This window comes from Arachis hypogaea, chromosome 8 (genome assembly GCF_003086295.3).
Source record: "Arachis hypogaea cultivar Tifrunner chromosome 8, arahy.Tifrunner.gnm2.J5K5, whole genome shotgun sequence".
Classification (NCBI taxonomy): domain Eukaryota; kingdom Viridiplantae; phylum Streptophyta; class Magnoliopsida; order Fabales; family Fabaceae; genus Arachis; species Arachis hypogaea.
Window position 1 is genome coordinate 11,914,233 of NC_092043.1, and position 15,794 is coordinate 11,930,026.

Sequence of the window (15,794 nt, forward strand, 5' to 3'; positions counted from 1 at the left end):
GTTTTACGGATTTGGTGAATTTTTTTTTTAATTTGACAGGTTTCAAATCCTAGTCCAACCCACCTTTTTTAGCGAGTTCGGCAGGTTGGCCCGACGGACTCGACCCGTTTTTCCACCCCTAATATATTTATTAAGAAGATTATCACATATTTTACTATATAAAGGTAGAAACTTTTTTTTTTTAAAAGTATAAATTAAGTAAATACAAAAAAATAAGTTTTTTATTCATTATGATTAATTATTATGCAAAATCTTTTTTATGATATTAGTTAGGTACGAAAGGTTAACTAGTAACACGTTGTATATAAGAAATTGTATTAATAAAAAAAAGTCATACCGGTGATTTTTGAAGGTGTTTGCTACATACGATGATAAATTTATACGTATCGATACGTTTAAAATATAAACAAATAATAACTAGTCATGTGAAATTTATTTTCTATATCAGTATTTAATTTTTTTAAAAAATATATATTATATCATTATTTTTACTAAAATATCCTTTTAATTATATAAAAATAAAAAATAATTTTTTATTTAATTTTATAAAAAAATTTAAATATTTTTTTAATTTATATTTATAAATTTAAATAATTTAAAAATAAAACAACAGTTGGTTATTTATGTACAGTTAATCATGTTTATACTTCTCCATAAATCCTAATTTCTTATTTTCATTCATAGAAAAACAAAAAAACACATTTAAAGAACAAAAAATATTCAGAAGAACTGTTCTAGTATTCTTCATCTTTCCTGGGTTTTTTACATGTCTCTCAAAGAACGTCTCTCTCTCAATTGTTAGACTGAAATTCACTCTTCTTTCTCACACTATCCCACTACAGTCTCTGTCAGTCTCACTCGAATCTCGTCTCAATTACACTCGCCGGTGTCTCCACGTGTCGCGGCCTTCTCTCGGATCCTTGTCGCCGGCAACAGAAGCAACTCGTCGGGTCGTCGTCGCTCGTCATCTTCTACTTTCGGGACCTCGCCGTCGCTGTAGACCGTAGGCAGTTGGTGAGTCCCAAAAATTTATCTTTTGGGAAAGAGGAAGAAGAAGAAGAAGCCCTTTCCCAGGAGAGCTTCCACGGTACCTGCCAAATTTTTTGATGCTTTCACAGAATTCAATTGCAACACCGTATCTAATGCGTTTGTTTGTTGTGTTTCAGGTATTTGTAGAAATTCTTTGCCCAAGAGGTGCATACTCGTGGAAAGGTTTGTGGTTTGGAGGAAGAAGAGAAACTATGCTTTACTCGTGGAAAGAAGAAGGTTTGTGGTTTGGGGGAAGAAGAGAAACTATGCTTTCACTCTCTTTTTCAATTCTTTGTTTCTTTTAATTTTTTTTTTTGAACTACCTTAGTTTCTCTTAGTTTCAAAACTAAATCCTTCCAAATTTCAACCCTGGTCTGAATTTAAACCCAAATCCTCTGTCCATATTCAAAAGCAATAACATGAAATTCGTGATCCAAGTAAATATTAGAATCATCGATCAACAATAGGCTTATTCAAATCAACTACAAAGTTCGGTGTCATCATCTTGTTATTGAATATGGACAGAGAATTTGGATTAAAATTCAGACCAGGATTAAAATTTGGAAGGATTTGATTTTGAAACTAAGAGAAATTAAGACACTTCAAAAAAAAAAAATTAAGAAAAACAGAGAATTAAAAAAGAGAGTAAAAATATACTTTCTCTTCTTCCTCCAAACCACAAACCTTCTTCTTTCAGAAAATTATAGCAAATACATATATATTTGTATATTTTTCTTTTATATCACAAAAGAGATTACTTGAAGAGAACGGTGTAAAATGAAAATTATAGCAAAAACAATTTTGTCTCGATTGAAATTTCAGTCGTTAGAAAATTATGTACATATGTATTGAAATTATAAGTATTTTCTATTAAAAGCAATGTTATTTAAAGTTTTAAACATTTGATATTCTGAAGGACATGGTTCACTTAACAGATTTTTTTTTTAAATATTATTCTCGATATAAATTGATCACTAGTTAAGGAGAATGAGTATCTCCTACTCAAATTAATCACTGTTATAATTTATTAGTTCTTAAAAGAATAAAATATTAAATGATGCATACACTTTAATTGTATTCTTTTAGTAAATATTTCAAAATAAAATGATAGAATATGACACATAGACAAAATATAAAAATGATGGGTATGTCTAAAACAAGCTCAACAGTTATGTGCTTATTAAATGAGCACATTTATATAGGTCATTAGATTTTATTAGATGAAAATCAAAGGCTAATATAAAAGAAGAGCATTGATGGACTCTAGTAAACATAGAATATCCCAGTACATAAATAAATACTTTAAATGACAATACTTTAAGATCCAATTTGGATAACCAACTTAATTAAGCTCCTTTTGATAAAATAACTTAAACAATAAATGTCTCTATTAAAAGTAACTTATAAATAAGTTATTTTATGTTTGGATTTTTAACTCTAAAATTACTTATTTTATAGAAATGTGATGAAAAATAGAAGTATTATGAGAGAAGTCATTTTTTTAACTTCTCTATAAGTTCCTAAATAGTTTTTAGAAAGTTACAATTTGATTTTAAAAATTGCACTAGACAATTACTACTTTTCATAAGTCAAAAGTTAAAAAAATTACTTCTAAAATTTTCCAAACAGATCCTAATACACAATACTTTAAATGGGAACAGAATCTTTGATTCTTAAATAATTAAATATAAAATATATAAATATAAAATATATGAGTATTTTTTATTTAATAAAATTAATTATTATACAAAACTTTTTTATAATATTAAAAAATTATATTGAAATAATATTTTAAACTCTAACATAAAAATATAAAATTATTAAAATTTTATTTTATATTACTTGATAAATAATTAGATTATTATATTCAAAATTTATTAACTAATTATTTTTATTAAAGATATTATAATATAATATAATTTTTTATAAAAATATTTTAAAAAATAATTTATTTAAAATATTATTTATAATATATAAAAATATTAATTTTTTATTTTTTAATTTAGAAAAAACAGAATAAATAATATAATTTTAAATATATACCTAAATAAAAAGTTAATATTTTCATGTATTATATATAATGTTTTAAATAAATTTTATTTTTACAAATATTTTAATAAAAAATTATATTATATAATAATAAATTTAACAAAGTAATTAGTTAATAAATTTTAAATATAATAAACTAATTATTTATCAAGTAATATAAAATAAATTTTATTTATTTTATATTTTTATGTTGTAGTTTAAAATATTATTTTAATATTAGAAAAAATTTTTGTATAATAATTAATCTTAATGAATAAAAAAATTTATATTTTTTATTTTTTTATTTTATATTTTTTAGAACAAAAAATTTCTATCTTTATATAATAAAATATGTGATAATTTTCTTATATATATATTAGGGGTGGTAAACGGGTCGAATTCGTCGGGCCGACCCCGTCGAACCCGCTAAAAAAGGTGGGTCGGGCTAGAATTTGGGAATTGTCAAATTAAAAAAATTCGCCAAATTATAAATATATGTTTCAATTATGTGACTTTATTTATTTTATTTTACAATTTCGTATATATGTTCAAATGATGTGATTTATTTTTTAAAATAAAAATGGTTCTATTGACAAATATTATTTTAAACAATTTTATTGAAGTTAAAAATTTAAAAAAGGATAATAAAAAAATTATATTTTAATTTGACTATTTTTTATTTGTATTTAATTGTTTAATTATTATTTTTTTGTTAATTTTAATTAATTTTATTTAAAAAAAAACAAAATCAAACTGCTAGCATTTTCTACCCACTCTAGTTGGCGGGGCAGGTAAATCTGTTATAGTATAACTATTTAAAATATCATTTTAATATTAAAAAAAAAGTTTGCATAAAAGTTTTACGGGTTTGGTGAATTTTTTTTTTAATTTGACAGGTTTCAAATCCTAGTCCAACCCACCTTTTTTAGCGAGTTCGGCAGGTTGGCCCGACGGACTCGACCCGTTTTGCCACCCCTAATATATTTATTAAGAAGATTATCACATATTTTACTATATAAAGGTAGAAACTTTTTTTTCTAAAAAGTATAAATTAAATAAATACAAAAAATATAAGTTTTTTATTCATTATGATTAATTATTATGCAAAATCTTTTTTATGATATTAGTTAGGTACGAAAGGTTAACTAGTAACACGTTGTATATAAGAAATTGTATTAATAAAAAAAGTCATACTGGTGATTTTTGAAGGTGTTTGCTACATACGATGATAAATTTATACGTATCGATACGTTTAAAATATAAACAAATAATAACTAGTCATGTGAAATTTATTTTCTACATCAGTATTTAATTTTTTTAAAAAAATATATATTATATCATTATTTTTACTAAAATATCCTTTTAATTATATAAAAATAAAAAATATTTTTTATATAATTTTATAAAACAATTTAAATATTTTTTTAATTTATATTTATAAATTTAAATAATTTAAAAATAAAACAACAGTTGATTATTTATGTACAGTTAATCATGTTTATACTTCTCCATAAACCCTAATTTCTTATTTTCATTCATAGAAAAACAAAAAAAACACATCTAAAGAACAAAAAATATTCAGAAGAACTGTTCTAGTATTCTTCATCTTTTCTGGGTTTTTTTACATGTCTCTCAAAGAACGTCTTTCTCTCAATTATTAGACTGAAATTCTCTCTTCTTTCTCACACTACCCCACTACAGTCTCTGTCAGTCTCACTCGAATCTCGTCTCAATTACACTCGCCGGTGTCTCCACGTGTCGCGGCCTTCCCTGGGATCCTCGTCGCCGGCAACAGAAGCAACTCGTCGGGTCGTCGTCGCTCGTCATCTTCTACTTTCGGGACCTCGCCGTCGCTGTAGACCGTAGGCAGTTGGTGAGTCCCAAAAATTTATCTTTTGGGAAAGAGGAAGAAGAAGAAGAAGCCCTTTCCCAGGAGAGCTTCCACGGTACCTGCCAAATTTTTTGATGCTTTCACAGAATTCAATTGCAATACCGTATCTAATGCGTTTGTTTGTTGTGTTTCAGGTATTTGTAGAAATTCTTTGCCCAAGAGGTGCATACTCGTGGAAAGGTTTGTGGTTTGGAGGAAGAAGAGAAACTATGCTTTACTCGTGGAAAGAAGAAGGTTTGTGGTTTGGGGGAAGAAGAGAAACTATGCTTTCACTCTCTTTTTCAATTCTCTATTTCTTTTAATTTTTTTTTTTCTGAAGTGCCTTAGTTTCTCTTAGTTTCAAAACTAAATCCTTCCAAATTTCAACCCTGGTCTGAATTTAAACCCAAATCCTCTGTCCATATTCAAAAGCAATAACATGAAATTCGTGATCCAAGTAAATATTAGAATCATTGATCAACAATAGGCTTATTCAAATCAACTACAAAATTCGGTGTCATCATCTTGGTATTGAATATGGACAGAGAATTTGGGTTGAAATTCAGACCAGGAATAAAATTTGGAAGGATTTGGTTTTGAAACTAAGAGAAATTAAGGCACTTCAAAAAAAAAAAAATATTAAGAAAAACAGAGAATTGAAAAAGAGAGTAAAAGCATACTTTCTCTTCTTCCTCCAAATCACAAACCTTCTTCTTTCCACTAGTGGTGCACCTCTTGTGCAAAGAATTTCTACAAATATCTGAAACACAACAAACAAACGCATTAGATACGGTATTGCAATTGAATTATGCGAAAGCATAAAAAAATTTGGCAGGTGCCGTGGAAGCTCCCCTGAAATAGGGCTTCTTCTTCTTCTTCCTCCTCTTTCCCAAACGATAAATTTTTGAGACTCACCAACTGACTACGGTCTATGGTTACTCGGTGACGTCGAGGTCTCGAAAACAGAAGACGAAGAGCGACGACGACCCTACGAGTTTTTTCTGTGATCCAGGGAAGGTCGTGACACGTGGAGATGCCAGCGAGTGTGACTGAGACGAGATTCGAGTGAGATTGAAAGAGACTGTAGTAGGCTAGTGTGAGAAAGAAGAGAGAGTTTCAGTCTAACAATTGAGAGAGAGACGTTTTGAAAGAGAGAGATAAGAAAATCCAGAAAAGATGAAGAATACTAAAATAGTTGTTTTGAATATTTTTTGTTCTTTAGATGTGTTTTTTTAATGAATAAACATAAAAAAGTAGGGTTTATAAAAGAATATAAGTATGATTGACTGTACATAAATAATCAATTAGATATTGTTTTATTTTATATTATTTAAATTTATAAATTAACTCAATTTTAAAATTTAATTAATTTAAAGAGATACATTTTGTCTAACCTAAAGAAAAGGATATTTAGATTTTTTATAAAATTAAATTAAAAAATATTTTTTAATTTTTATTTAATTAAAAAAATATTTTAATAAAAATAGTGATATAATATATATATATTTTAAAAAATACATGCTGATATAAAAAATAAATTTTATATGACTAATTATTATTTGTCTATATTTTAAATGTATCAATACATATAAATTTATCAATATATAATAACAAACACCATTTTAGAAAACTCAAAATCTATCTCTCTTCTTCGTTTTCCATTCCTTTCTTCTCCACTCAACTGACAGTATTTTATTTTATTTTTTACGAAAGTACAAATATTTTCACTTATTGGATAATTCAAAATCTTGCATGTTTAATTAATTACTGTAATAATTCATTCATATATTTTCTTATTGAGTCATATATTTATATTTGATTAAAAAGAGTATTTATACTAATTAATCAACTCAAATTAAATTCATAAAAATATTTCTGAAAAAGAAAATCATAAAAAATTTCAACGGCAGCATTTCCTACATTTTGTGAACATTTTCCCTAATCAATTTCTCACCCACACAAACACGAGAAGTTGTTCTTCTTTTGGAGCACAAATGGCTTCTTTTCTGTGTAACCAATCTATGTTAGTTTCGTGTCCATGTTCTTCTTCCTTCTCTTCAAATCCCTTTCCTAAATCTAAAACCGTATCTTACTCTCCTCACCTTCCTCGCTCTAACAACTTAACTAGAACCACCAACCCTACCCTTCTTCATCGAAGTCGAAGGCCCCTCCTCAAATCTTATCTCGCTTCGCCAGATTCCTTTCCAACTGTATGCTTCTTTCTCCTTAATTGTTGTTTAATTGTTTTCATTTTATAGTTTTTGCACCTGTTATGATACAGCTTCCAGTGCCCCTAAAACCGCCCTAATTAAAGATATAATCTTTGTTTTGATTCTCTGGCATGATGTGTTAATAATTAGATTGATAGCAGAAATTTCTGAATTGCAGATTGTCATGATGAAGATGAACAATTAGCTACAAAATATAATATTTTATTAGTATGTTTATTGTTTGTGTGATCCTTTTAGATTTACTGGGTTGTAAATTGTAGTTTTCCACTAGGGACCAAGTTCTTAAGAGCCTGAATTTGTTCATTGATTTTTTAATTCTGATAGAAATTAATGAACCATGGTGATGATGCTGTGATGAATAGCTAAGTGGGTTCAGAAAAGGGGATTCTGTCTTAGATTGTCAGGAAGTTTATAGCTACAATGGAAGAATATAGTAGTAGTAATGCTGTATTGGATCCTCAAATTCTTGTGCCTGTGTTATGATGATATCAACTAAACTATACATATTCATTTCCTTTTGATCATTTGTTCTTGTCCTTCATTCTCAACTCTGTTATTCTGATTGTCTTGAAATTCTCATTATATTTGTTTATTTTAAGCTCAACTTGTTTATGCATTTCATTTTGTTCCTGTTTTATATCCCTAGCTAAACCCCTCTGTCGTATCTCCCATAGATAAGTGATGAAACGGAGGATAGTCCGAATGATAGAAGAGTGACAGAAGATGATGGAGATATACAATCTTTACCGAGTTTAGCAGCCCTCATTGAGGCATACAAGGAAGCCATTCTCAATAGAGATGAAAAAGCTATTTCTTGGATTGAAGTGAGAATAAAGTTGATTGAAACTAAAAAAACTGAATTGATTAAAGAATTGTCAACTCTATCAGCAGAAAAAGTTGCTTCTAAGGAGAAATGTCTACGGCTACAAGCAGATTTTGATAATTTTAGGAAAAAATATGACAAAGAAAAACTAGTTATCCAGAATGATGCCCAAGAAGAAGTCATTGAAAAACTTCTGTTGATGGTGGACAATTTTGAGAGAACCAAACAACAAAATATAGCGGAAACAGAGAAAGAGAAAAAGATCGATGCAAGCTATCAAGGTATTTACAAGCAATTTGTAGAAGTTATGAGGAGCCTAAATGTTTCTGTGGTACCAACAGTTGGTAAACCATTTAATCCATTGGTAAGTGAATTTTGAAAATTGAACACTGGTCTAATTTCTTCTTTTTTTCCTTCTGATTGGCATCTGGAACAATTTCTTACCAACATAAGATCCATTTCATTTTCAATGTGATATATTAGACATTCATTCTCCCAAATACCACAAAAAGGAAGAGATGGACATGAATTTTATGAATATCATCTTTGATTTCTTGTTATTGAATAATATGTTCATTGGTTGTGTTTTTTAAGGAGTTATAGGTCAAGTTAATATTTGAAGTGTCTACTACTTCCTTTATGATTGTGGATTTATTGTGGTACACATAAGTGACATATCACAGTTTATCTTGCTGGAAATATTTTTTAAAAATGAAAAATTGGAATTAGAAAATGTTGAATGAGATCATCTGTGTTTGGAGTTTCTGCATATCTAGACTTTGAAGAGAAATAGTTTTGGAAGAATGAAATCAGTTTTTTGTGGAGATTTCTTTTACCAGTGATGTGAATGGGGGTTCTTCTTGTTTGGGCATCTTAGCGGAAATCACCTTTAGTTTGAACTGCCAATATAGAAAAGCATGAAGTCTTATTCCTTAAATAATAAGGACTCTTCAGTATTTTGCTTTCTGTCTGTTGTTTCTGCAAACGAAAATCCTAATTACAGTTTTGAATATTTTTCATGCTTCATTTTTTATGTCAAATGTAATTTTTCTTTTCTTATTCTCATCACCACAATGCTGCTAGTTTTGCCTGTCTTAACTTAAAGGGGGTCCTCCACCATGAAATCCTTGCTTGATGCTGCTGGTTAATTTGTTTTCGGATCTCTTTTGTTGTAGCTACATGAAGCTGTTGCACGCGAGGAGTCCCAAGAGTTCAAGGAAGGGATTATAATTAAAGAAACCCGGCGCGGTTTCTTTCTCGGAGACCGGGTTCTAAGACCAGCACTTGTCAAGGTTTCCTCAGGGCCTGGAAATAAAAAATCTATGGTAGCTTCTGACAAATCCTTGGAGCAGCCTTCAGCAGCTGCTGGAGTAGATGAAAGATAGCCTCTTTAAGAGGTTCTGCTCATTACTGGTTATCTTGTCAATGTTCAACTCAAAATGCATCTAAATTTCATTATTTGGGAAAATTTTTCCCAGGTGAGTGTAATTGTAAACCCTTGTAGTATGGACTTTCCCAAGTTTTTAACATGTGTCTGCTCTGCAATTTTTGTTTCATAATGGAAAAATGAATACATTCGAGTAGGGGAAAAATGGTGCTCTTGCACAATCTATTTTAAATTTTTTACCTAGAGCTAGAAATGGTTCTTCTTGCAACATTTTCTTCTAGGTTCAACTTCTTTGTACACTTTTGTTTGAACAATTAAAAGATCATGAGAATTGTTGCCTACTGCCAATTAAATCAACAGGGGAAGCTTCTTATAGTGTCAGCATGTTACTTGTATTTACTTCGGAAATATTAGGACAACCACACAATGTTGTCTTCTGGTAGATGATTGATTTTGTATTTAAATTCCAATTGAACTTAGGGACGTTTATATCCTTAGGTGAGATGAAGGGTGCTGAATTTCATTTAATTCGTTTGGATTGTGAAAGGTCTTTTCCCTAAGGCACGTCAAGGGAATTGGATGCATTTAAAATTCAATGTGATCCACTTTGGAGAGAATAATGGAAAGGCAAATTTGTCCACATGACAAAAGGAGGGCAACGATGAAATCTAAAACGAAAGAGAAGTTGAAAACGACAGCAACGAGGATTCCAATTGAGATGATCTTTCTATCTATATTATTGCATGAAATATAATCAGGAGTCTTAACTTGTCTTTTTCTTAATTTTTAAATAAAAGAGTTTTGAAATTTTATTCTTTGATATTTCAAAAAGTAATATATATTTAAATTCTTACTCATTTAAAAACATTAACAAAATAATTAGGATAATAAATTAAGACTATAATCATTACCATTGTGACATTTGCTTAGTTAGAAGGTGAAAAGCGATAGTGGCACATACACTTTGTTGCACTTCTGGACATTTGAAATGGATAACTTGCCCTGATAGTTAAAAGGAATTTAACAGAAGCATGTGATATATAAATCTTAAGTTAAATTTATAGTAAAATGCAAAAAGAGAAAGATAAGGAAAAAGTTATTAAAGTCTTAAAATGGTCCTCATATTAGTTTAGTTTTGTGCACCAAGATGATATCCAAAGTTTTCAATTACACAGAAAATGTCCTTTGAGATTGGCCAATATTATGCCAATGTAGCCAATATTATGCTAATGTAGCTTGACTACGTGGACAATTACTATGATGTGGCAATTAATTACAGGTATAATGACAAACAGTAATATCACATGTCACAACATCATCATTTGTTCATATTTCCTTCGTCATACTCATATTATTGTAAGTGGATCAAATTGATAAATTTGCACTAAATAATCCATTTTAGTTTCTGAAATTAAAAAACTTGAATTAAATTAGTTATTTATAAAAACTATCAAAAAGACTATAAAAATATGACATAACTTATATAATAAAAGATATTTAAAAAATGATATGAATGCTTTTTATGATACCCTTTTTATCTTTAAAGGAATCGTTTTATGTCTTTATACATAGTTATATTTTATACTTGTAAATAATTTTTTAAATTTTATTGATAGAATAAAATGTTGTCTTTTTATTTATTAATTTTTAATAAAAAAGAAGATTCAAATAAAATTTTTCCTTTTTATAAGATATGTGTTTTTTTTGGAATAAAATAACAAAAACATATTTTTAATCAATCATATAGTTTTTATTAAGATATCATATTAAATTATTATAAAAATAAAAAATAAATACAAAATTAATTTAAAAACTCATTTGATTCACACCCTTTCATTTAAAAAAATTAAAATGAGTCGCCTAATATAAATTAAAGAATTAATTTTCTACAGCGTGACATGTCATACGACGCATAAGCAAATCATATGATAAAATGGAACTAAAGTGATTATTCGTTGATATATTATCATTCTTACATGTAATCAAATTATTTTGTAACACCTGACACTAAAGATCTACATTATGATATCACATATTTAAACATAAAATAAACTTGAACTAAAGAGATTCATCTTTGCCAATTTCAAGGATTCTTTTTATACAAATAAAATATTTAAAATAATTTTAATAACAAAAGTTAAAAAAACATTTTTATTATAAAATAAAAATTTAATTTTGATGTACTGTCAATATAAAAGTAATTTTATACGTGTATCTAATTATATAATATGATATTAATAAAAATAACTACTTTTTATATTGACGGTATAAATGGTTTAGAAAAAAAAGATATAATTACACGACTATATACTTTTTCAATATGAGTATATCAAAACTAAACTCTATAAAATAATAAAAAATTAACAAATAAAAAATCAAATAAAAAAATTAATCACTCTAAATTTTTTTATCTTGATGTACAAGGTCAATTTGAAAGACGAAGACCACATTACGGTCCAGTCTAAAAAAAATAAAAAATAAAAAACCCGGGGATTGTTGACCCACATAAACTAACCCCTACAACTCTACAAGTAGAAGCTGTGAACCTAGACATGATCCCATCCACATTAGAAGTCTTTAAAAACCCCCTAAAATCACAAGTTTCCACTCCACGCATCATATTTCCCTTTCCTTCCTTTTATTTTTTGATTTTATGGACTGCGTACGAGTTTTCAATTTTCCGTTTAAGTTGAATTACGTCTTCTTAATGTATGCCCATTTTCCATCTTCATAGCTCTCTCACTCTTCCTTCTCCCTCTTTCTCATCCAGGTTCATTCCCCTTTCTTCTTCAACATTTTATCTTCGCATTCTTTCTCTCTTTCTTTCCATGACCTCCATTTCCATGCAAACAACAATACTTTTTTCTTCTTCGTCACCATCGTTGCTTTGTTTTCGGTGTCTCTCTTCTGTGCTCTGTTTTCTCTGTTGTTCCGATTGTTCCTGAAGAAGCTACCCATAAACCTAATTCCGTTCAAAATATAAACTTTTTTCTCTTTCTATCACCATGGATGCTCAACCAGGTTTATCTCTCGGTTTGAACGCGCATATCTCATCCCCTGTTTCTTCTCACTCTGCTACGCTCACTGATAACTCTTTCTCGTTCCCCATTCCAAATCCTTCCGTTCCGTGGCAGCAATTACTCGTCGACGAAGACTACAAGCCTCTTGATAAACTCAAACACGAGGAAGAAGAAGAAGACGATGATGATGATGATGTTGATCAAGAAGAAGAAGAAGATGATGATGAAGAAGAAGAAGAAGGGGGAATCATAGACGAAGAAGAAGCACATGAACAAAAGGAAGAGGAGAGGAAGCAGCACCAAACGATTAACTTCATGGGGGGTGGTTCTTTTCCGGTGAAGAGAAGGCACATAGAGGGTTCTGAATCGTACTTCCCTTCAAAGCGTTTCGCCGCGGACTCGAATTCGAATTCAAATTCAAATTCAACAGTCGAGGGGCGCAAAGCTTCGGTGCTGTCATGGGGGAACCAGCCACTTGGAATCGCAGACCCCGAAATCTTCGAGATCATGGAGAAGGAGAAGAAAAGACAGTTCAAAGGAATCGAATTGATCGCTTCGGAGAATTTTGTGTGCAAGGCAGTGATGGAAGCATTGGGAAGCCATTTGACCAATAAGTATTCTGAGGGAATGCCCGGTAACAAGTACTACACTGGGAATCAGCACATTGATCAGCTTGAGTTTCTATGCTGCGAGCGTGCTTTGGTTGCTTTTGATCTTGATCCTAACAAATGGGGTGTGAATGTTCAGCCATATTCCTGCACTTCTGCGAATTTCGCTGTTTACACCGGTCTTTTGCATCCTGGAGATAGAATCATGGGAATGGATTCTGCTTCTGGGGGACACTTGAGTCATGGCTATTACACTATGAGTGGGAAGAAGGTTTCTGCTGCTTCGATTTTCTTCGAGACAATGCCTTACAAGGTGAATCACTTAACTGGGTACATTGATTATGAGAAGCTTGAGGAGAAAGCTATGGACTTTAGGCCAAAGATACTTATTTGTGGTGGGAGTTCTTACCCTCGAGAATGGGATTATGGGAAGTTCAGGATGATTGCTGATAAATGTGGTGCAGTGTTGATGTGTGACATGGCTCATATTAGTGGTCTTGTGGCGGCTAAGGTGATCTATCTTCTCTATATGATCCTTTTTATTACTGTTCTACTTATATGACCTATTATTTTAGGATTTTGACTTTGTGTAGGTTGCATTTTAGAAAGGTAATTGCACATCTGAAAAGAAAATCAAGGTTGATATCTAATAAGATAAAACTACATTATAACTACACATATAATCTGCACTTGTTTTTCTCATCAAAGATTGATAGTGGATTACGAAGTTTGCTGCCGATTGTCTATGGTTTTATTTCTAATTTTAGTCTAGTCATGGCTTTCTGTATAAAATATTGTTAATTGAAGAAATGCTATATGTATTTCAACTTTAAACTGTGTTGGAGTTTCGGAACTCCATCAATTTTAGAAAGTGCTTGTTTGTTGAATGTGCTTTTATGTATATTAAGAGCTGTTATTTACAGGAAGTGGCTAGTCCATTTGATTACTGTGATATTGTTACCTCAACAACCCACAAAAGCCTTCGGGGTCCAAGGGGAGGCATTGTTTTTTACAGAAGAGGGGCGAAACCAAGGAAACCAGGCCATGTTCATTATCATGGAGATGATGTTAATTATGATTTGGAGGAGAAGATAAACTTTGCTTTGTATCCATCGTTACAGGGAGGTCCTCATAATAACCACATCGCTGCTCTTGCCGTGGCTTTGAAACAAGTTGCAACTCCAGAGTACAAAGCATACATGCAGCAGGTGAAGAAAAATGCGCAGGCATTAGCTTCTGCTTTGTTGAAAAGAAAATGCAGATTAGTGACTGATGGAACCGACAATCATCTGTTGCTTTGGGATCTAACTGCACTTGGCTTGAATGGTAACTCCTCAATCTGCTATTTTTAGCATATATATGTGAAATTAGTTCACTATTTTGATTAATGTTCTAATCTATTTGCTTTTGTGGTTATTTCATCCTTTGGGTGTATTACTCTTGATTTCTGTTAAGATTTTCCCTTCTCTTATGTTGGCATGATCATCCTCTCTAAACAATTATATTATGTAATGCAGACAGAAATTATGAGAAGGTCTGCGAGGCATGTCACATCACTCTAAACAAATGCGCCATTTATGGTTCTACTTCTCCTGGAGGAGTGAGAATTGGTAAGTATTGTAGATCTTAAAATATTACAGTATATTGGTATAGTGTCAGTTATCTCATTCTCTTTGGCTCAATATGTTTGTACTATTTCTCCATGCTTATCATATGATTCTCTTTCGCCATCAAAACATCATATTCTAGGAAAGCACAGATGATCCATGTTATGTTGTTTTCTATTGTTTCAGATCCCTTAATTTCATGTGTGTTCAGGTACCCCTGCAATGACATCAAGAGGGTGTGTAGAGGAAGATTTTGAGACCATAGCTGAGTTCCTTTTGAAGGCAGCTCAGATTACCAGCAGCATTGTACAGCGGGAACATGCCAAACCGTTCAAGGATTTCGTCAAGAATCTTCAGATCAACAAAGATATTTCCAATCTCAGAAATCAGGTCGAGGCATTTAGTTCCCGGTTTGCTATGCCAGGATTCGATTTCTGATTTGAAGCTGTGAAGAGTGTCGAATAATTTTGCTCCTGTAAATTAGACATATGCAGAAGAGGAAATTAAGTCAGATATTCATACCACACCTTATACATCACACATAGGAATTGTTTGCTTGCTACTCACTTTGAGAGTGCACAAATTATTCATTCCCAATTTTTGTGGCTATCTTTGTTTATGAAGCAATTGCAGTAATTAGTAACTACACCTCACTGCAATAACAGGAAATAGAATATGTTAGTTCAAGTGTGCATGCTATTTCTACTATTCTCCTAAACAATTTTTCCGAAGCCCTTCACTCCTCTGGTGCCATTTTACACGGATCAGTGAAAAATGTTTCAAGTTTTCATATACCACACCAAAGAAAAGAAGGCCCAAAGAATTGTCCTATGTAATGGATCGTGGATGTGATAACTATTTTCATAAATATGTGAATTTATATATCTGTTTTACTTTTTTTTTCCCCTTCGTGCCCAAACAAAAGAAAAGACCAAAGCAAACATCTATCCTAAATCAGATCTGTATAATTTGCTGGAGAACATCATTAGACTCTGACCAAATTACATTATTGGGATTACTTCTTGCTTTATATCTAGCCATCTGAGATCTTGAATTTTGTGAACTAAATCAACTTTAGACGTGTACCCATCACCAGAATCATGCAAAAGGTGCAGGACTTTCAAATAATCCGTTTCACACACAATGTCTCTCAAACTATAGTCTAAGGCTAAAATAAGTCCCATCTAGACT

General features: G+C 30.6%; 2 protein-coding genes across 2 annotated transcripts; both read left to right on the top strand.

Moving 5' to 3' along the window:
* Window positions 1-6,552: 6,552 nt before the first annotated feature.
* On the top strand, window positions 6,553-9,573 carry LOC112706126 (uncharacterized). The gene is made up of 3 exons (XM_025757264.3): window positions 6,553-7,137; window positions 7,833-8,345; window positions 9,157-9,573. The coding sequence occupies exons 1-3, from the start codon at window positions 6,922-6,924 to the stop codon at window positions 9,364-9,366; spliced, it is 939 nt and encodes a 312-aa protein (XP_025613049.1). The 5' UTR covers window positions 6,553-6,921; the 3' UTR covers window positions 9,367-9,573.
* Window positions 9,574-11,920: 2,347 nt separating this feature from the next.
* On the top strand, window positions 11,921-15,487 carry LOC112706127 (serine hydroxymethyltransferase 4). The gene is made up of 4 exons (XM_025757265.3): window positions 11,921-13,507; window positions 13,920-14,322; window positions 14,514-14,606; window positions 14,815-15,487. The coding sequence occupies exons 1-4, from the start codon at window positions 12,374-12,376 to the stop codon at window positions 15,039-15,041; spliced, it is 1,857 nt and encodes a 618-aa protein (XP_025613050.1). The 5' UTR covers window positions 11,921-12,373; the 3' UTR covers window positions 15,042-15,487.
* The last annotated feature ends 307 nt before the right edge of the window (window positions 15,488-15,794 follow it).